The sequence below is a fragment of the Eublepharis macularius genome, chromosome 15, assembly GCF_028583425.1.
Source record: "Eublepharis macularius isolate TG4126 chromosome 15, MPM_Emac_v1.0, whole genome shotgun sequence".
Taxonomy (NCBI): Eukaryota; Metazoa; Chordata; class Lepidosauria; order Squamata; family Eublepharidae; genus Eublepharis; species Eublepharis macularius.
The window spans coordinates 28,054,729-28,075,779 of record NC_072804.1 but is presented as its reverse complement, the minus strand read 5'-3'; the positions used below and the strand labels follow the sequence as shown (position 1 = coordinate 28,075,779).

Here is a 21,051-nt window from a genome sequence, read left to right as displayed (position 1 = left end):
TGAACAGGGAGAAATACACTTGCTGTTCAAGTGTCATTCGTCATGTGTAGCTTGGCCCTGAGCTCACGGGGTGGTTGTGAAAATAAAATAGGTGACAGGAGAATGATGTTGTAAGCCATTTTGGGTCCCCATTGTGAAGAAAAGCAGAGTATAGATAAATCCATGCATACAGTTTGTCCTGTGGTCACTGGCTTGGCTCGCTTTCTTGGAGTTATCTACTCTGCAGGGGTTTTTTTTGTGTTCTTTGTGTTTGTCAATTGTTGATTGGATGGCCTTCAAATTGATCTGCTGTGGCCCCATCTCATGTGTGTATGATCATCCATCAAAGCAGGGGGGGGGGGGTCACACACCTCCAGCAAACCTTAGAAGAACATAGTTCTCTCCGCCCCACCTGTTATTTTTATTTCCAAAATTGGCAACCATATGATGCAGGAGGGAAACGTAAAGTAAACACAAAACCTCTGCAAACTTTTTGGGAGGCCCAAGAGTCTGTGCAAATGGCCAAGCTTCAAACAGTTGCTTGGACAAGACGCAGAATGTTGCATCTGAGCATTTCTCTTGTGTCACGATGGTGGATCTAGCAATTGTGTACCACAAACATCCAAGACAGCCCTGCCTGAATTAGAGCTAGAAGGGCAGAGAGGGAAGAATCTCAAACGCATTTTCAGCATCGAACGCAGAAGGCCCCTGTTTCAATCTCCAGCACGCCCAAGTATCAGGCAGGAGGTGATGTGCAAGACCTCTTCCTAAGATCACGGAGACCTGCTGCCAGAATAGACTATGTGCAGGCAGAAGGTCAATTTCCAAGCCATTAAAAGAAGTTGCTCTGTGGAGGCGGAGTCAGGGATCAGAGAGTCCAGACGTCCTCATAGGGAAATAAGAGTGCAAAGTTTGAAGAAATGACAGTGTGTTCCATGACGAGAATGAGACACTTAATCAAATAGTGGAAACTGAATGACTGAGTAGCCAGCCAGCATCCCCTAATTTTAACATCATCTCCTGGAATATTGCTGGCTGGAAGAATAAGTCTACTGATCCCTCCCTTAAAAACTTCCTTACAAGGTTTGATGTGATTCTACTCCAATTAAAAGTAGTTCTCCAGCCTCCCTCCAGTGCTGCTGTAATCAATTTCTTATCCTTCCCTTTCCTCTTGAACAAGGAAGCTGCCTACGTATATTTGCACCTTTGCTTTGGATGCTGAAACAAAACCCTTTCCCATCTGCCTCCCCCCCCCCTTCCTCCTTGATGCACCCTTGCTCTGGATGGGAAAGGAGAGTGATACGGACTCTTTCCTCCTCCATCAAAACTGCTTTTTACCTCTTCCAGGGAAAATATCATAGAGTAACTGTATATTTTCCCCCTGCAAGGCAAGCTACAATTTGGAGTGATGGTTTGCTTGGGGAAAACAGCAGAGGAAAGGTTTCCCCATCGAAGCATGGCAGATCTGCTCGGAAACATTGTAATTCTTGTACAAGCCACCATTTTGTTACTGGTTCCACCCTCCAAGCCACCATTTTGTGACTGCAAGCTCCCTCAGCACTTAAAAAATATTAAATAGCTCCTCTAAGCATAAAGTCTACCCTCCCCTGGAGCTGACAATACTCCCTTTGAGAGACCAAAAGTCTGAATCCGTAGAAGGCAGTTTCCCGTGTACAAATAACAATATAAATCTGAATTTCTGAATGATATCTTGACCAAATTTGACTGTTTTTTTTTGTTTAAACAAGAGTTGCAGTAATGAAGCTCCTCAAAACAGAAGGAAAACAAGTTCCTTTTCCATTCCTGTCTGCCCCAGATCTTACCGCAAGTAAGTGGATCTCTGGATCACCTCACTGGAACTTGGAGATAAAAAAATATTCTCAGTCTGTGGCGTTAAGGCCTGTAAGGACGGTGAGCAGTTCCTGAACTCAGCAATGCCCTCTGCTGAAGCTGACCTTTCCGGTGCGGCAGGAACAGCCAATTCATCTGTGCAGATAAAAGAAGACCGTAAGACTGGTAGCAAAGGAAGGGAGAGAAGCCACCTTCTAAACTATCAGGATTCAAAGCCTGGCTTTGTTCACTGGCGAGTTTTCTCAGGCCTCTTCACCTGTCACTGCAGGGCTCCTGGTTTTCTTCCTATTGGACGTCTTCAAGAAAGTCTCCTGAAGTAACGCAGCAGCCGTCGCACGCTTGTCTGGATCGGCTTCGAAACAGCTGACGATAAACGTCTTGGCTTCACCTGACATCGAGTCGGGTACTTCAGGGTGTATCTTGAACATGCCTACCTACAACAAGACACATCACTGGAGATGGTGTGTGCCCATCCACATTGCATGGGTCGGCATGCCTGTCCTTGGGGAAACGACACAGATTCAACGACGGGGCCTCAATGGGTTGGAGAGAGTGCTGCCTGTCAAGTGAGACTCATGTCAATCACAAAAGGGACAGCCCTCTTCCAAATTCTCATCCATGATCGGTTGTCAGTTTGGTATTCCATGGGCCTGGAATGGCCTGCCCTTCACCCAGCTGTTACCTCTTCCTCCATGAAGATCATGTTCAAGACCATCTGCATCACACAGGGCTTTCCAGCATTATCCTCACTTAATCTGGCCAACTCCTACAGCGCCAACAGAACCTTCACTGATCAGTAGCCAATTTATGGCTTCTTTCCCATAACTTCCATATTCTGTATTTATACTGTTAGGTGCCCACATTACGTTTCGGTAAAAATATTTAAGATCACCTGAACTGGAAGAACTTAATGGCTGCGTTCAGAGGTCATGAAAAAACTGGAAGTTCCCTCTCACACAAAGGAACCACCCTCTTCAGGATTTTATCACCTCCCGAGTATACCAATCTCTCCATCTCTCTCTGTATTTTCCCCCATTAACTGACTCTCAGCTGTTCTCAATGTTGGTGCCTCCTGAAGCACGCTCAGACCACAGCAAGCCATTTTCTTGTTTCCTGCATACCTAGACAGTATGGATTGGCTTCCACGATTGGCACAAACCATCATTTTTACTCTTTAATACAGCAATATTATGAGGTGATGATTTGTTGAAATAAAAAGCGCAAGACAGAGGCAAGGCAATCAGCTGTCACACTTGGTTAAGCATTTTGCAAGACTAGTCAGACGCTCCCCCCAGCCCCAGAAGGACCCAGTTTCTGCCTGACCTTGAACATGGCGGCCTGTGGGCTGCCCAGCTCGAAGAAAGGGGGCTTCCCTGTCGCCATTTCTATGATGGTGCACCCCAAGGACCAGATATCCGCTGGCTTGCCATAACCTCGAGGACCCTGATCAATGACTTCTGGAGCCATGTACTGCAAGGTACCTGGGAAAGGAAGGGACGGGTCAGAATGAGGAAAGGAAGCCATGCCCCAACAACAACTAAAATGTTTTAATGTTATAAGCAAGAAGCAGGGCTTAGTAACCCCAAGAAAGGCGGAAAAGCAGGAACCTGAACTGTGTAATGACTCCTCTATAGAAAGTAGCATGTCAAATACTAGAAGGGGGGGGTGTTCTTTGCTGGTTCACGTGGCAATTGATACTTAGTGTAGGATGTTTGATGAACACGGGACGTTTCCACACGGCTTACCTTCTTCTGAAAACTTCCGAAAAGGAGCATCTTTGCACGCGAAATCGCGCCAGGAAGACGCTCTTTATCGCGGAAGACAGTGTCTTCTCGTGCAATTTCGCACAGTAACAGCATGAGAAGATGCTGTTTTTCAGAAGTTTTCGGAAGAAGGTAAGCTGTGTGGAAACAGCCATGCTGTTTTAGTTCAGATGGGAGCAGGTAGATATGGTGGAGGGAATTTTCAAAGACAGCCAGTGCTTGCTGCTTATCTAATCTCCAGAAGATCCCAAGGGCCTCTATTTCTTCTCCTTCCTTTTTAATGCTGTGCAATATCACATCAGTGAGGCACAAAACTGCACCTCTGCTTAGGTTGTTACAGAAAGAGAAAGGGGACTTGGTTTGCTTAAAAGAGACATGGCTGGAAGATAATGACGTGGTGTAATGTTTTGCCATGTAAAACACATTTTTGTGTGTTTTATTTCAACGAATTATTGTGAGGTTTTGAATGTATGTTTACTCTGGTTTAAAATGCATGCCTCTAAAGCAAGAAGGAGGGGGATGGATGAGTGAATGAAGCATACTATGATTGAATGGTATTTGCACCCTAAGGGGGCAGAGTGAGCTGCAAGTTTTATTGAGTGGACTGGAGGGAAAGTGATCAGTGTGTTGTTCTAGTGTTGATCAGAGCTGTTCTAGGGAAAGAAAGAAGGGTGATCTGAGGGAAGTCTCTGTGTTCTTTTTTGTGTGCATGTTATTAGCCTAAGTGGCAACTGGGGGAAAATAAGTCTTTTTGACTGTGTCCATTTACAGATGTTTGAAGATCTGTACCCATCTTGAAATCATTACACTTATGAATTACTCTGAAACCAATATGCTTAGATAGGGCTTTTTTTCAGCTGGAACACGGCGGAAAGGAGTTCCGGCACCTCTTGAAAATGGTCACATGGCTGGTGGCCCCGCTCCCTGATCTCCAGAGGGGAGTTTAGATTGCTCTCTGTGCTGCTGGAGCGGGATGGAAAGCAATCTAAATTCCCCTCTGTCTGGAGATCAGGGGGTGGGGCCACCAGCCATGTGACCATTTTCGCCGAGGGCAATTTAAACTTTAAAAAACTCCCCCCTTGTTCCAGCTGACATCATTGTGTGGTCCTGGGAGCACGCACACACTTTGTGCATGCGGTACCAGGGGCACTACCTCCCACCAAGAGTTGCCCCCTGTGCTGGCAATCCACTGAGTTCCACCACCTCTTTTCCCAGAAAAAAACCCTGTGCTTATGAGCTACTCTGAAATAATTAATCAGATGTAAACTCTATTTCTGTTCAAGTAAAGCATCTGTTTTATCTAGACTAAAGGATCTCCTTTTACCTCACAGCCACCCAGACTCACTGATCTTTCTGTCATTCTACCATCTATAACTAAGCCTTTCTATTCTGTGGGTCAAACTTAGAGAGAACCAATGAGAGAGCCTTTGGTGGCAGCAAAAATCTATGGGAACACTAAAAAATGCAGGGAGGCACTATAAGACAAGGCTCATAAAGGGAGCAAAATGTCACACATGGTGTGTTTGTCCTAATTAATTCCCTTTTTCTCCTTTTTAATAAAAGCATAAAACATTTTCTTTTAAATAAAAGCATAAAACGCAATAAAACATTTTTCTTTTTAATAAAAGCCTTTTAATTAAACATTTGTTACTGTTCTCTGTTCCACATAGACATCCATGGGAAGGGGATGATGGTGGTGGAGAATGCCCTTAAGTCGTAGCTGACTTATGGCTACCCCGGGTGGAGTTTTCATAGCAAGAAACTAACAGAGATGGTTTGCCGTTGCCTGCCTCTGCAACCCTGGTCTTCGCTGGAGGTCTCCCATCCAATTACTAACCAAGGCCAACCCTGCTTAGCTTCTGATGAGGTCAGGGCGGGAAGGGTTGAGCTGTTGGCAAATTGCTAATACTCCAGTGGTGCACAAGTGCAGTCAGCAGTCTCTGCGGTAACTGGACCGTTTAGCATTTTATCAATATGGATGCTGTGCCATCATATCTTCATGATCATATCCTCATATCTGCAGGAGTATTTCTTCCCCTAGGCTCTGCCATGACCACTTTGTTCATCTGAATAGGGTCTTCTGCAGATAAAGGTAAACGCAGTCCCCTGTGCAAGCACTGAGTCATTACTGACCCATGGGGGGACGTCACATCATGATGTTTTCTTGGCAGACTTTTTTCGGGGTGGTTTGCCATTGCCTTCCCCAGTCATCTACACTTTACCCCCAGGAAACTGGGTACTCATTTTACTGGCCTCAGAAGGATGGAAGGCTGAGTCAACCTTGAGCCGGCTACCTGAACCCGGCTTCCGCCAGGATCGAACTCAGGTCACGAGCAGAGCTTGGGCTGCAGTGCTGCAGCTTACCACTCTGTGCCACGGGGCTCTGCAGATACCACCCTGCAAACTGGCAAGATCAACCGTTCTCTGTAGTTGCCCCCACCTTGTGGAATGCCCTGCCCAAGGAGGTAAGGAAGGGTCCTCCTATGCATCTAGCATTCCTCAAACTATGTAGAACAGAATTGTTCAGGAGGGTATTTTTATAAAGGTGATAGGGATATGTTACAAGGACATAGTTCAGGGGGAGATTGAAAGAAGAGGATCAGGTCTGTGTAAGTTACGTGTTATCTGTTGCTGTGTGCACTACCTTGTTCTCAGTGCAACGTATTTCTACTTATGTAATACCATTTACTGCTTTCTTAATGTGTCATACTCAATATTTATGTTTATTCAGATTTCTGCTTGTTTCAGATTTCTAGGATCCCAGTCCTATCCCACTGTGTTAGTTGTCTCATTTTACAGATTAAATTGATTAAATTGTAATCCGCCTTGAGTCTCAGTGACAAAGGCAGAGCATAGCATAAATAATAAATAGAAAGGTTGAGGGGAAAATGCAGTTAAAGGAAGAACAAATCTACTGTTTTAGAAACCAATACACTGAAAAGATCAAAACAAAACAAATAATTAACAGACAAAAATGTCCCCAAATAGACATAACATATAAACCATTTCTCGTTCATAGAACAAGAAACCAAAAGTGTTCCAATCTCACTGCCTTCATCAGCGGCCCAACCAACAAAAACCATGTTCAAAATTCAACTACTGAATACTTATTAAGGCTGTATTGATGCAAGGTAGCCCCATTTATTCAGTTCCTCCAATCCCTCCTAACAACGTCTCTTACCTGTGAAGGTGTCTGCCTTGGGGCTGATGCCTGCCAACCTCTTGGAGGTGCCAAAGTCCGAAATTTTTAACACTCCGCTGTATGTGTTGATCAAGACGTTATCTCCCTGTCAACCCCAGAAAGCAAAGTCCAGCTTTGGAGAAGAAAGTGGTGGAGAAAAGAGACGTTCCCACACCCCTGGCCATTCTGACACGATGCTCAGAACTGCACCAGCCTCCATCGGCGCAGGCAACCCCGATCCAAGGCAGTGCTCACCTTAATGTCCCTGTGGACAATCTGGTTGTCATGGAGGTATCGCAGCCCCTCCAGGATCTGTTTGGTGTAATAAATGATGGTTGGTTCGTTGTCCTTCAGGGGGCCCCACATGGAACGCAAGAGAGAGGAAAGACTCCCTATAAAAGGGGGGGAAAGAGAGAGGAGTGTGCCTCGGGGTCCAGATGTGGCCTCTCAAGACAGTTGTCCAGATCCTGACAGCATTCCCAAATTGCAGAGCTTAAGAATACGCCTCATAGCCTCATGCATCTGACGAAGAGAGCTGTGGTTCTCGAAAGCTTATGCTACAATAAAGTCGGTTAGTCTTTAAGGTGCTACTGGACTCTTTACTATTTTGCCTCATAGCTTTTTTTGTCAAGAAAAAGAAACAGCTTCACGTTTGCAAGAAGCTGAGATAGTCTTTAACTATCATGTTTGTCTCGGGCTTGCATATGTGTTTGAGCACATCTCCTGTAACTGCTCAGCTACAGGGTGTCTCAGTCTAGAAGACTGGTTTGGGTAGCACAGATATTTACAAAAAGAACTGGCAAAAAAGGGCAAAAGCGTTTAAAGGATTTTAAAAACAACAGGTAAACAGTAAAATCAGAGGGCAAAAATCCTCTGTAAAGAATATCTTAGAATTCTTAACAAGCATGTCTAGCAGAATCAACAGTGACTGATTCTGCACACATTGGATAATGCACTTCCAATCCTCTTTAGAGATCATTTGGAACTGAATTTTTCATGTGTGAAACAAAAAATCCACTTCCAAACTACTGCTAAAGTGCATTGAAAGCGCATTATCCAATGTGTGCGGAATCAGCCAATAACAGAAACACACTCACATGAATACACAAATATGCATGAGCACATGCGCACACAAGCACACAGAAACTGCCAATTAAAATATGTGGAAAAAAACAGAAGATAGAAGGTGGTCTGTTATAGATTACTTTCCATTGATCTTTGCTTATCCTGCTCCTGCTGATCCGAGCTCTAGAGATATATCCTGGTTGACTTATCATATGACTATCATCTGTTGGTGCCCTGCTCTGGATGTCCCCAGACTGATTCTAGGGACTGGGCCTTCTCTGTGTTAGCACCCTGCCTGACAAATATGCTTCCTAAAGGGATCAAACTATCGTATTTACTAAAGACTTTGGCAGCCTTTAATGATGGGTAGTTTTGGTTGCTGGTGTTCCTGAATTCTGTATGCGTTCTGTATTTTAAATGGTTCTCTCACTCTCACACATTATCATCCTCATCTTTCGTCAAAGGAGCTATGGATGGCATACATAGTTCTCCTTCCCTCCATTTTCCCATCGCAACGACCCTGTGAAGTAGGTTGGGCTGAGCCATACATATAATTCTGATGAGGGAAAAAGTTCTATTTTATTTCTGAAAATGACGCCAATAGATTACATTGTAGGCTTAACAGCCTGGGCCAGCAATGTTTGGGCCCTGCTGAAGTATACCCATTTCCCTTCCTCCTACGTAATAGGGTAATATTTGCTTCTATCTATTCCTAATCCAGCGGAGGACAGCCAATAATTCCACTTCTCATTCCTCCTCTGCTCTTTTTCTCCCTAAGGGGTAACAGGCACTCTTTGTCCTCACCCCAACTGCCCACCTGGATTCACCATGTCAAGACCATATCTTTAGCCACTCACCTCCAGGCACCTCTTCCATGAAGATCTTGAGGAAGCCACCTTGGCTCACAGAGCCCAGATAGCGGACAATGTTCTTGTGCTTCAGACGCTTGTGGAGCGCAATCTCTTCATGCAGGGGCTGTGAGTACCTGAGAAGCAACGAACGAAAGAGGGCTGTGGCAAATATGGACACTGGATGCCCTTTCAAGGCCTGGCAGGGTTTGCATGAGTAACCCCTGGCTCCTCATAGTCCATGTGAGGCAGCCTCGATTCCCGTGTCCCCTGCCTCAGCCAGATCACTCCCTCATTCACCTGCCAGGTTTCCCTACCTGCTGTCCCTTTCCGGAATCTCCTTGATGGCGATGCGCACTTGATTGCTGAGGTCTCGCCCAGCATAGACCACCCCATAGGTGCCCTTGCCCAGAATCACCCTGTCACCTGCTTCCGTGTATTCATAACTGTACTGCAGAAGCCAAAAATACAGGATTAGGGAGACACACCTGGAAAACCTTCCTGTAACGTCCACCTCAGGCCTGCCCTCCAGTTGGACTGGACAATCCTTTTTTCAATTGCTAGGTCCTAAGAAAGCCAGGGCCCAATTAACACTCCTGAAATGAAGCACACACTGGGGCTGCTGAGAGATGTGGGTCCCTCAGCAGCCCAGGGGGCCACAAAGCCAGACAAGAGAAGATTTTTAGTCCCCGAGAAGAGGACTGCAGGTTATTTTTAGTTGGGGATTCAAGATGGCTCTAGGTGATCCCGATGCCCCCTCCCCTTTTGCCTCAACACACCTCGAGCTCCTCCGGGGAGCTGCAGCTGTTTGCTTCCTCGCCTGCTTCTGCCATGAAAGAACGGACCAGTTCACAAAACCTAAGAAGGGAGGAGGAAGAAAAGGCCTAAGAGAACAGACACAATTCCCTCATCACACTTTTGTCCCATTCCGTTCATTTGTTCCATGCTGTACCTAATTTGCAATCAGTTCGCTTTTTTTCAACATGGGTCTACATTACTGAGTACCGTAATGTAAGAACCAGCATCTGGATCTGTCCTACAAAAGCCTCTCCCTTTTCCCAGGAGGGAAAACGAAACTTTGATGGCTTCTGTAGATGCTTTTCTCCGCCTCGGCTTCCAAACTGCAGCGGTGGTTGATTCTGGGGGAGAGGATCCACATGACTTGTGTTTTATGTGTCTATTTTTCAGGTTCCCCCTGCCCTCATTACTCACTCTCTCTCTCCCTCTGAAGCTTGGTTTTACAACGATATTTTCGGAAAGAACACAATGCCATTGGGACAGAAAGGGGTGCATTTCCAAAGGTCCCACTAATACTGGCAGCGCTTTCTTCCCATCAGCCCTTTGCAGATGCAATTTCCATCAGGATGCCAACGGAGGGTTTTTTGGAAGGCTTAAAAGAACCCAGTATAATGCTATTACAATTTTTTAAAAAGCCCTCCAGTGGTGCAACAGGGTGAAAAAGCAGGGGAAAGGAAAACTGACAGAGGAAAGTGCACAGAAAACTCCTGCATGGGTGCTCTAGTCAATGCACATGCTTTCATTTTTATGTAGGCTTTTTTCAGCAGGAATGCAGTGGAACGGAGTTCCGGATCCTCTTGAAAATGGTCACATGGCTGGTGGCCCCGCCCCCTGATCTCCAGACAGAGGAGAGTTTATTTATTTATTTATTTTTAATAAAATTTTATTGGTGAGTGGAAAAAAGAAAAGAATTTTCAAATTTAACACATATAATCCCATTTCCCCCCCTCTATCCCCCACCCTTTTCCTCCCCCCTCCCTATTGACTTCCAACAGCTTTCCAACCCTTAACCCTTCTTATTGCTTAAATCTATTTCATTTACATTTTCCTACCCTCTATAAATCATAATAACTCTTACTCTAAGCACGTTCTGATTCTTTTACATAGACTCTATCAAGCATACTATCCATATAATATATATCGTGTCAATAAAGCATAACCATATAGCTTAGTACATAGCAAGGATCACAGTGTCTCTTACTTTAAACATGTTCTATTTCTTTTAAACATATACTCCGTCAAATATACTATCAATATAGTATATAAAACATATATTGAATGCTATGCTACCAATGTAACACAGCACACAACATAGTATAACACAGCAACCTGATATTGTATTAAATCTGATCCATTAACCCATCGTTTTATATTGTATATAACATACCTATGATATATAGTAGTAATAATATACATATACAGTAATAATATATCTATTTAACCATTCTCATTATCCCATATATTCTATGTAAAGTTCCCCTAAATATTATACTAGCTTAGATTGTAATTACATTCCCCCTAAATGGTAAGATCCCTTCTCTCTCCCCTTTCCAACATTGTTCTTTAAAAATTCTCAAACTGCCACAGTTCTCCTTTTACATCCCATTTTTTTTCCAAAAATTGTTTCAATTTCTCCCAATCAACAATATATTGCCCTAGGTCAAGATCTTTGAGTTTCCTTGTCATTTTGTCCCAGACAGAGGAGAGTTTAGATTGCCTTCCGTGCCACTGAGCAATCTAAACTCCCCTCTATCTGGAGATCAGGGGGCGGGGCCACCAGCCGTGTGACCATTTTCTCCGAGGGCAACCCACTGAGTTCCACCACCTCTTTTCCCAGGAAAAAAGCCCTGTATGTATGTATGTATGTATGTATGTATGTATGTATGTATGTATGTATGTATGTATGTATGTATGTATGTATGTATGTATGTATGTATGTATGTATGTCATTTATGGTGTGACAGTAGCACAGTTAGTATTAAGGACAATTTCATAAACAATGCCGTAGGATAAATAAACACAAGGTTACAAAGACATGTTAGCAAGGATCCAATACTGTGAGTTGAAGACATGCTGAAACAGAACATAAGCAATTCTAGGGCTGACACAGAAGCACATATTTAAAGCCACAGGTAGTATGTAAGGCAACATAGTGGTGAAGTCTATGTTCCCTAACTCATTAGCGGAGCATCTGAGACCCCTCCCTACAATGTCAATAATGACTGCAAAAATGAGAACTATCGGCCTTACCAGATTTGAGGTCTCATACATTCCACTCTCATCTCTGAATGGCTCATATTGCTCTCTGTTCCCCATATTATCCTCATAGTGAATATGTGACTAGCTCAAGACCACCCCAGCCAGCTTATCTGTAGGTATTTGAACCTGGTTCTCCCAGATCACAGTCTGACACTTAACACACCATCATACTGGCACGCTCTGTTTCCTCACAGGTACTCCTACTCACCAGCGGCAGTGATACTGCGTGGGGAAATACAACTGGAAGTCCTCAGCTGTGTGCAATACATAGAGGAAGCAACATCTCTCGTCACATTTGGAGATGCTGGTGAGGAAAAAAAAGAGAAACGGAGGCCGAACATCAGTGTTTTGAGGAAGCAGCCCCTCTTCCTCCTCATTATTTTAGAGCAGCTTGCCTCATTGGTTTGCTGCCTATAAAGCTCCTCATGGCTTGGGATGAGGCAAGCTCATGTGAGGGTCAGCAAGATGCTTCTCATCCCACAGGTTTATGGCATCTTGAGAAGCACTGCACTGTGTCCCCTCCCACTCCCCGCCACTGTTTCACAGGCAGGTGAGCGAGTCCCAGGGACAGGGCCTTCTCGGTGGTGGCACCCTCCCTGCAGCAGCTCACCTAGTGCCACAGTTACAAGATTTTAGACACTGGGCCTTTGAGTTCCCCTGCTTTATTGGAGTTTTATTAGTGGTAGCAGCTTTTTATTTTCACTGTTGTCTTAAAGGCTCTTCCTGTGTTTATGTGGCCTCATTTTAAATTCTTCCCATCTTTAATTTGACGCCATTTCTAAATTGCTTTTGCTGCACATTTTGTTTTTAAAAATGTTTTATCATGATTTAGGATTACTTATTGCTGCAAGCTGCTGCGTAGATATTTATACGGTGAGGCGGAACACAAATATTTTAAATTAAAGAAATAAAATGTAAAGCCTCTCTGCAAAATCTCCCCACCCCACTGTTCCTGTCCCAGCCTTTTGGGACTCCGGGTTTAAGAAAGGAAAGCAAGAAGACTCAACTGCTGATCTAATGAGCTCAGCAGGGGTGCAAGGGGGGGCAGTTTTTCCAGCTCAGTAATTCCCTACAGCAGAGGACTTGGATTCTCTCCTGCTACCAGAATCCATTGATCCTTCTCGGTTTCCTTAGGAGGGGCACATCATTCTTTCAATGATGGGGCCCAGAGGCATCATTTATTAGATGGGCATCGTCCTCGATTCATGGACAGCATTCTATTAAAGTGTATATATTTTTAATACCAGGTTTCCCCCCCCCCTTTTACCGAGCTGCGGATGTCACCTATTCCAAATTCTTAGCTAGGAGCAAGCTACAGAGTTAGGAATATCCATCATTTTCAGTACTAGATTCACAGTGAAATCCTAAGCAGAGTTACTCCAGTCTAAGCCCATCAATTTCAATGGGCTTAGACTGGAGTAACTCTGCTTAGGATTTCACTGTTAGTCATCCTTTAGAAGATTTAACACCTATTTCAGATTTCCTGCATGTGAAGCTGCCTTATACCGGGTTAAACCCTTGGTCTACCAAGGTCAGTCGTCTACTCTGACTAGCAGTGCTCTCTGGGGAGTGGAAGAGGTCCTTCCCATCACCTCCTACTTGGTTCTTTTAATTGGAGACGCTGGGGATTGAACTGGGGACATTCTGGATACAGAGCAGATGCTCTGCCACTGAGCCACAGCCCCTCCTTTTAGGAGCAGAAGCAGCCAATAGGGAATGGGCTTAATCAACATGAGAAGCTCATGCACAAAACTGCTGTGGCATTGACAGGTGCATGCTCGTGTGCACAAGGGAGAAGACCTGTAGTTTAATGGCAGTGCACATGCTTTGAATTATGCACAAGGCCCAGTTCCAATTCCTGGAACTGCTAGTTAATGGATCTCAGATTACTAAGGGTCAAGTCAGAGGTGGAACTCTGCTAGTTCATACAGGGAGGGTGGAGGGGATTTAACTCTTCCATCCCCACACACTGCTAACCAAAACTGGAACCCCTGTGCTATTATATCCTTCCACGGTTGGTAAAATGAGTACCCAGTTTCCTGGGGGTAAAGTGTAGATGACTGGGGAAGGCAATGGCAAAGCACCCCGTAAAAATTCTGCCAAGAAAACGTCGTGATGCGACGTCCCCCCATGGGTCAGTAACGACTCGGTGCTTGCACAGAGACTACCTTTACCTTTACCTACCTATCTGTTCACCTACCTCTCTTTTTAAAGCACTGTAAAAGTGCGGAGAGCCCAGCTTTGATTCATGAAAGTGGGCAAAGGGGAAAGGGTTACTGTCCCTCAGCCCTTTCTGCACAGCTTTCATCCAGGTCAAGGCTCCACACAGCTGTAACTGAATGTAAAATAGCTGGGAAGACTGTGGATCACTCAGGGTCTTGATCATTTTGATCCTAAGGCTCGCAAAGATCCTAAGAGGAAGCTATTTTTCTCCCTGAGGTGCTCATTTTCTACATGCAGGATTTTTTAAAAAAAACGAGGAGCATCCAATCTCAACATGAGCTGTTTTAAACAATGTTTAAAAGTTATCACCTGACTCCCCGGATGGAAGAAGCTGGAAACGTCCAGGTCGAAATTCCTTCCTGCAGGAATTCCAATCACAATTTGAAATGAAATGAAACCCTACAAAAATAATCCAGACAAAAGCAACCCTCCCCAGCCACATGAGCCCTGGGTAACCATCACCACCACTGGGGAAGAGACCCCCCCCGCACACACACACAACATCAGGGGCAGGCCATTTTTTTGGCTACAAGGACAAAAAAACCCCAAACACCCTGGTTGATTTGTGACGGCTGTGTGATTCTCAGGGTTGTGTGGGCAGAACTCTGTGGCGAACAAAATGGCTACCCTTGCCCGAAGCTATTTTGGACATACCTCTTCCGGGGAGCAGATGTGGCTCAGCGTTATGGACCTCTTGCCCTCCGTATTGCAGGTGCTAAGTTGGGAGGGCTGCAAGACTTTCGCCAGCTCTAGGATCAGCACCTGCCAAGGAATGCACCAGAAGCACGAAGATCAAACTCAGCAGTCCTGCTCCACTGACAAAAAGCATCTCGGGTCCTTCAGTAAAGAATCCACAAGCCTTTAGACCTCCTGGATTGCCCCATAATGGGAAATGCACTGTCCCCCCCTCCTCCTCTTTAGCCTCACAAAACCCTGCAAAGTAGGCCAGTTGGAGAGAGTGTGGCTGGCCCAGGGTGGCCCAGCAAGCTTCGTGACAGAGTGGGGGGTTTGAACCCAGAAGGTCAGCTGGGTGACCGCTTTTCTAGTTTGAAGTATCTTCAGGGACGGATTTACAAGTGGAGAAAAAGAGAGGGGAGTGGGTGCTCTCCCCATCTGCACTGGGATTTCGGGCAATGAGAGGGCTTGCAGGCCACGTCATAAAAAATGGTGTGTGTGTGCCTGTGTCTCTGTGTGTGCGTGCCTTTCCCCTCTCTGAAAAACTGTCCAGGCAGAGGACTGAAAACTTCCAGAACCTGAGCCTAGATACAGCATCCCCTTGTATGGTTGTAATCCATTAGGTGCAGAAGACTGTGGACTTAAAAGCTTGAAATTCTGCAAGACCTTCAACATATCCACCTGCAGGGTCTCCTGCAGGTGCCAGCCTGCACATGGGTGAAATCAACAGCAGTCCGTAGATGGGCTTTCTCTGTGGTGGCCCCTGCCCTGTGGAACGGCCTGCCTGTGGAGGCCATGAGAGCCCTCACTCTCCTGGCTTTTTGCAAACAATGCAAAACTGAATTATTCAGAAAGGCTTTTTACTCAGATAGGAGGGCTGTATTGTCAGGATGGGGTCTCAGATGCTTCACTCATGAGTTAGGGACCATGTTGCCTTACATATTACCTGCTGCTTTAAATATGTACTCCTATGTACTACCATGCTTCATGTTGTCTAATGTCAGTCTTAAATTGATTATGTTCTGTTTCAGCATTGTATTGGATTCTTGCTAATACTATGTCTTTGTGAACTTGCATAAATTTACTCTATGGCATTGTTTGTGGAAATGTCCTTGACACTGTACGGAAATGTCCTTGATACTGATTGTACTAATCTCATACTGTGTAATCTGCCTTGACTCTCAGTGAGAAAAGCGGACTACAAATAAATAAATAAATAAATAAATAAATAAATAAATAAATAAATAAATAAATAAATAAATAAATAAATAAATAAATAAATAAATAAATCCAGCAAGTTGGGAAACCAGAAATCACAAGGGTTCACCTCCCAAACTGGAAAACAAACTCCGCTCTGTAAGAGCATCCAGGTGGGGAGATGTTTTGCAGGAACGGCCAGAAACCACAGCATAGGTCCCACCTCAAAAGTCCGCAATTGGTACTGCCCATGCAAATTAGCTTATATTTCCTTATGTTAGACTCTTCCTTTACTCTGCTTTTTCTAGTACCGGGGAGGCAGAAAGAACTATAAAAGGCGCTGATAGCCTAACTAAGCTCCAGAAATCATAATAGTCTCCTTAGGCTAAATAGAATCAGTTTATATTTGCAGGCTTCGGGAATAGGAACTTGATTTGAAACAGTCAGCCATATAGAAATATACCTTGTAATTTTTCAGTCTTACTGTGTGTTTTGGCTTTGTCTGCCTTGATCAGCAGCAGTTTGCACATGTGTGTTTTTGCACAGTGCAATGGGGGTTGTAGTTTTTTACACATACCCTGGCATCATTTAGTTGCGTGACCCAGCCTTCCATGACTCTGGGAGAAACAGAAGCCCAGGTGTAAATCTGGCTGCAAGGCAGACAGGCATGAAATTGCACCACCATAGTAACACACCGCCGCAAAGCTGCTTGGTGCAGTGCTCGAGTCGGGGGCTGAATAGTAAAGGCGAGCCAAGCCAATCTGAGGCTCTGTCCGTGAGTGATCACGGCTGATGAGAAAGTTCACCTGCAGAACACATTGGTAGCCAAGGTGTCGGTATCCCAACGTACCGGGCATTGCTCTGTGGAGACAAAGGCCTGGCATGACTCCATCAAGAATCCCAGCCAGAAATCTACCAGCTCCTGTTTGGGTGACCATATGTCTGAAGCAGTCTTGAAATGACTATATATAGTATAGGTCTCCTTGATGGAATTCAGGTACCTGGGGTAAAACAGAGTGGAGAAAAAAAGAGAGATGAACTCTTCAACAGCAGTACAGGCTTCCATCTCTCTAAGGCAAAACTGCACATTTGCAATGCAATCCTAAGAACACTTTCCAGGGAGTAAGCCTAACTGAACAGACTTGAGTAAGATACTGAGTAGACCTGCTTAGGATGGCTCCCTTAGTGTCTTTTTAAAAAGAGCTTCACTTCCAGTCGAAAATCTGCCGCCACCATCTTCATTTCATCACGTGCGTTCTCATTGATCAGAATACAGCAAACCATTGCCATTTTTTTTTGGAATTCCAACCATATGGTACAATCTCCAGATGGTTCCACGACATCATGGGAATGATTACCTTGTTAATCCCAGCATTCGTATATTTTGCCGATCACAGTGACCTTGGGAATGGATACCCATAAATGGCAAGGGTATTCTGTAAGTAACCATAGAATGATTACCGCCATTTCTAGTCTTTGGTGACATTTTCTAGCAATTTCTATGCAGACACACAGGATCATCCGTTAATATGAAAGGAGGCTTTGACCTGATGGTGGAGAGCGCCGTCAAGTCATAGTTGACGTATGGTGACCCCTGGTGGGGTTTTCGTGGCAAGAGATTAACAGAAGTGGTTTGCCACTGCCTGCCTCTGCGATTCTGATCTTCCTTGGAGGTCTCTTCTCCAATTTGTAGGCCAACCCGCAAACGTTCAGAGATCTGACGAGATCAGGCTTGCCTGGGCTATCCAGGTCAAGGCAGTTTTGACCTATTATATGTTAAATCCAGGAGCCCCGTGGCGCAGAGTGGTAAGCGGCAGTACTGCAGTCCAAGCTCTGCTCACGACCTGAGTTCAATCCCGGCGGAAGCTGGGTTCAGGTAGCCGGCTCAAGGCTGACTCAGCCTTCCATCTTTCTGAGGTCGGTAAAATGAGTACCCAGTTTCCTGGGGGTAAAGTGTAGATGACTGGGGAAGGCAATGGCAAACCACCCCATACAAAGAGTCTGCCAAGAAAACGTCGTGGTGCGACGTTCCCCCACGGGTCTGTAATGACTTGGTGCTTGCACAGGGGGCTACCTTTACCTTTTACCTATGTTAAATCTAGAGCACAATAAAGAAATTAGGCACCCTTCCAATATCTGCAGCCATTGACATTTTTCACATCCCCGTTGACTTCTGCTTTTTTCAAATCTTAGCATCCAGTTAAAAAGCCCTTGACTTAGGACCTGGAGGAGTCAAAGTTCCAAACAACATACCAAACAGGAGCATTGAGCTTGTAAAGTTTCTCCGAGGCCTGAATGATTTTTTCCATGTCGGCAGCCAGAATACTTGCGCCCAGGTAAAAACCAACATCCCAGTAATGCTCCATCTTCACTAAGCACCCTTTGCGGCCCAGGACACAGCTCAGCTTCATACCTGGGAAAGAAAGGCAGAGATATTTCTATAGGTGAAACAAATTTTGCTGGGAAGGGGAAGAGAAAGTAGAATTCTCAAGCAAATTCCCAAATATGTTATGGCTTTCCAGCTCAAAAAGCAATTATTCCCAACAGAGTGGCATGGCTCCTGCCAGAGCTTCCTGATACCCAATAGCTTCTTAAGTCTTGGGGATAAAATCCAAAGAATCCTGAATGGAACAGAAAAAGAAGGAGCACTTCAGGCTGCTCCATATCAGCTGACTGAGCCCATCCCAGAAGGCATGTCTTTGCCTGTTGGCCAAGGAATTGTTTAGTTTAGCTTAGTTTATTTGGTGTTTAACCCGTCCTCCCCACAAGTGGGCTCAGGATGGGGTACAACAGTCATAAAATACAATTGCATAACAAATTTTACAATAAAATTCAGCAATTAAAATCATATATATATATACAAAAACCTCCAATGGTTGGCTACACATTCCTGCCCCCAGCATACAAAGAGGAGACAGACAGACACACGAGCTGTACTTGAATACCGGAGACCGGTGGGAGGCTCAATGGTGGTCCTGACGCTGGCCTCAACCGTAAGCCTGGTGGAACATCTCTGTCTTGCAGGCCCGCCGAAATGATACAAGATCCTTGCGGGCCCGACTGTCCTCAGACAGAGAGTTCCATCAGGTTGGGGCCAGGACTGAAAAGGCCCTGGCCCTGGATGAGGCCAAACAAGGCTCCCTAGGGCTAGGGATCACCACCAGTAAGTTCTTAGCCGCTGAACGAAGCGCTCTCGGGGCACATACTGGGAGAGACGGTCCCTCCATCAATTGGTCACAGATACAGATATTTTAACTAAGTGTGTTTGGAAACCTCTATCGCCCCACGTATTTGGAAGTGGTAAGCAAACATCTCCCCCCCACCAACAAAAAGCAGATCCCTTGGTACAGGAAATGTTTCAGAAGAGGCTGGAAGGCACCACATTTGTATCGACAGGGAGCACCTGTTCAGAAGCAGCTGCCTCCATCGTGAAAGGAGAGTGGGCTTGAAGTCCCCCAACAGCGTGTGATTGGTCTTGCCCTTCTGGTAGCCATTTTGGTCTTGCCCTTCTGGTAGCCATTTTGGTCTTGCCCTTCTGGTAGCCATTTTGTGGCAGTTTCCACTACCCTTTCTCAAAATTCCAAAAGGGCCCACAGGCTTAGAAAGGGCCCCTAAATTACTTGAACTGCACGCCAAAACTCATGCACAAAAACCTCAGATTTATATTTTGCTTAATTTGAGTGTCTCCCAATATTTCCAATCATGATGTTGCTGAATTGGAGATAAAAAGACAGAATTTGGCAAGTTGATACTGGGTTATCTGCTCAAAAGCAGTCAAAAAGAGTTATATGCTTAAATGCAAGAAGAGTTAAATGCTTTCAAACCTACCTGCCAAAGACTGTTTAAATAATTAACCAACACCTCCCACCTGACATGTATCTATCAAACCTATCACACATATCTGGCACAGCTTTCCTGGAGTCCTTTTATAGAGAGAAATAAAAGGAAAATCCCATACCTATCTGCCGGAGTTGCACGGAGGTTTCGAACTTGTGCCCAGCAGCCATGAGGAAGACCACAGAGTTAATTCCGGCATGCAGGCTGGGTTCCGATAAGAAGGCCTTGTGGTACCTGGGAAGTGAGAAGTCTAAAGAAGCACTTACACGGCCATTTGTTCACAGTGGGCCATTTGTTCACACATGAAAAGCAGTTACGCAGCATCCCCAGCCAAATGCCATTAAGAATCACCTTCATACCCCCAGCCATGCTGAGACAGATATCCAGAAAACGTGCCCCCTAGAAATGCAGGCCCCAAAGAAACTTTCCATTTCTGAGGGGCCCTGACTCCTTCCATATCAACCCCAACAGAGGTCCAGTCAATAGGTGTTGCAGGGTTACCCTCCCTCGTCTTGTTAAATTTGGTCTGCTGAGCTTTGTAAAAGGGCCTTTTCTGGGGTGACCCCCACTCTCTGGACCATCTTAACAGAAGAGGTTATAAAGGCATTCTCCAATTTAGGAGAGGTACTCAAACATTTCTTTTTTGAGTAGCCTCCAGATAATTCCATTTACTGTATAGATAGCTAATGTGGCATAGCGATTAATGTGTTAGGCTAAGATCGCAGAGATCCAGGTTCAAATCCCTTCTTGGTCATGAAGCTTCCTGGGTAACCTTTGCCCACCATTCCTACTCTTTCTACATCAACTCCTTCCTCTTCCCCTTACATTGAAATTTAAACTTCGAAAGGCTCAGAGCATAATTCACACCAAGCCTTGAATCCTCCCCTCCACAGCCTGTCCCATAAAAAATTCTCAGTACGATTTTCCATCAAATATTGATCTGACAAAGTGGGCTGTGATCCACAATAGCTCATATAAATGTTGTTAGTCTTTTAAAGTGTCACTGGATTTTTGCTACTGCTATGACCTCAGCAGTTGGGCATAGAATCATAGGGCTGGAAGGGATCTCCAGGGTCATCTAATCCAACCCCCTGCACAATGCAGATATTTCGCAACTACCTCCCCTTCCCCCACACACCCAGTGACCCCTGCTCCATGCCCAGAAGGTGGCAAAACACTGTCAGGATCCCTAACCGAACTGGCCTGAGGAAAATTGCTTCCTGACCCCAAGGTGGCGATTGGCATTTCCCTGAGCATGTAAGAAGGGGCGACAAGAACCAAGCACCGATGTAACCCTTCCTGCTCTCCCTCTCATGATCTGCCTAGGTTCACAGAATCAGCATTGCTGTCAGATAGCCATCTAGCCTCTGCTTAA

The 21,051-nt window shown here is 45.2% G+C and overlaps 1 protein-coding gene across 1 annotated transcript in view; it reads right to left on the bottom strand.

Moving 5' to 3' along the window:
* Positions 1 to 21,051, bottom strand: part of MAP3K6 (mitogen-activated protein kinase kinase kinase 6) — a 68,715-nt gene that overhangs the window by 13,841 nt on the left and 33,823 nt on the right. The window contains exons 8-21 of the mRNA XM_054998829.1: positions 19,798 to 19,910; positions 18,093 to 18,252; positions 16,690 to 16,840; positions 14,622 to 14,729; positions 14,277 to 14,326; positions 11,953 to 12,048; positions 9,467 to 9,545; positions 9,005 to 9,138; positions 8,697 to 8,824; positions 7,030 to 7,166; positions 6,775 to 6,880; positions 3,154 to 3,311; positions 2,087 to 2,264; positions 1,803 to 1,965 (exon numbers count right to left, since the gene is read on the bottom strand). Coding sequence (XP_054854804.1) covers positions 1,803 to 1,965; positions 2,087 to 2,264; positions 3,154 to 3,311; positions 6,775 to 6,880; positions 7,030 to 7,166; positions 8,697 to 8,824; positions 9,005 to 9,138; positions 9,467 to 9,545; positions 11,953 to 12,048; positions 14,277 to 14,326; positions 14,622 to 14,729; positions 16,690 to 16,840; positions 18,093 to 18,252; positions 19,798 to 19,910 — 1,761 coding nt within the window. The remainder of the gene's footprint in view (positions 1 to 1,802; positions 1,966 to 2,086; positions 2,265 to 3,153; positions 3,312 to 6,774; positions 6,881 to 7,029; positions 7,167 to 8,696; positions 8,825 to 9,004; positions 9,139 to 9,466; positions 9,546 to 11,952; positions 12,049 to 14,276; positions 14,327 to 14,621; positions 14,730 to 16,689; positions 16,841 to 18,092; positions 18,253 to 19,797; positions 19,911 to 21,051) is intronic.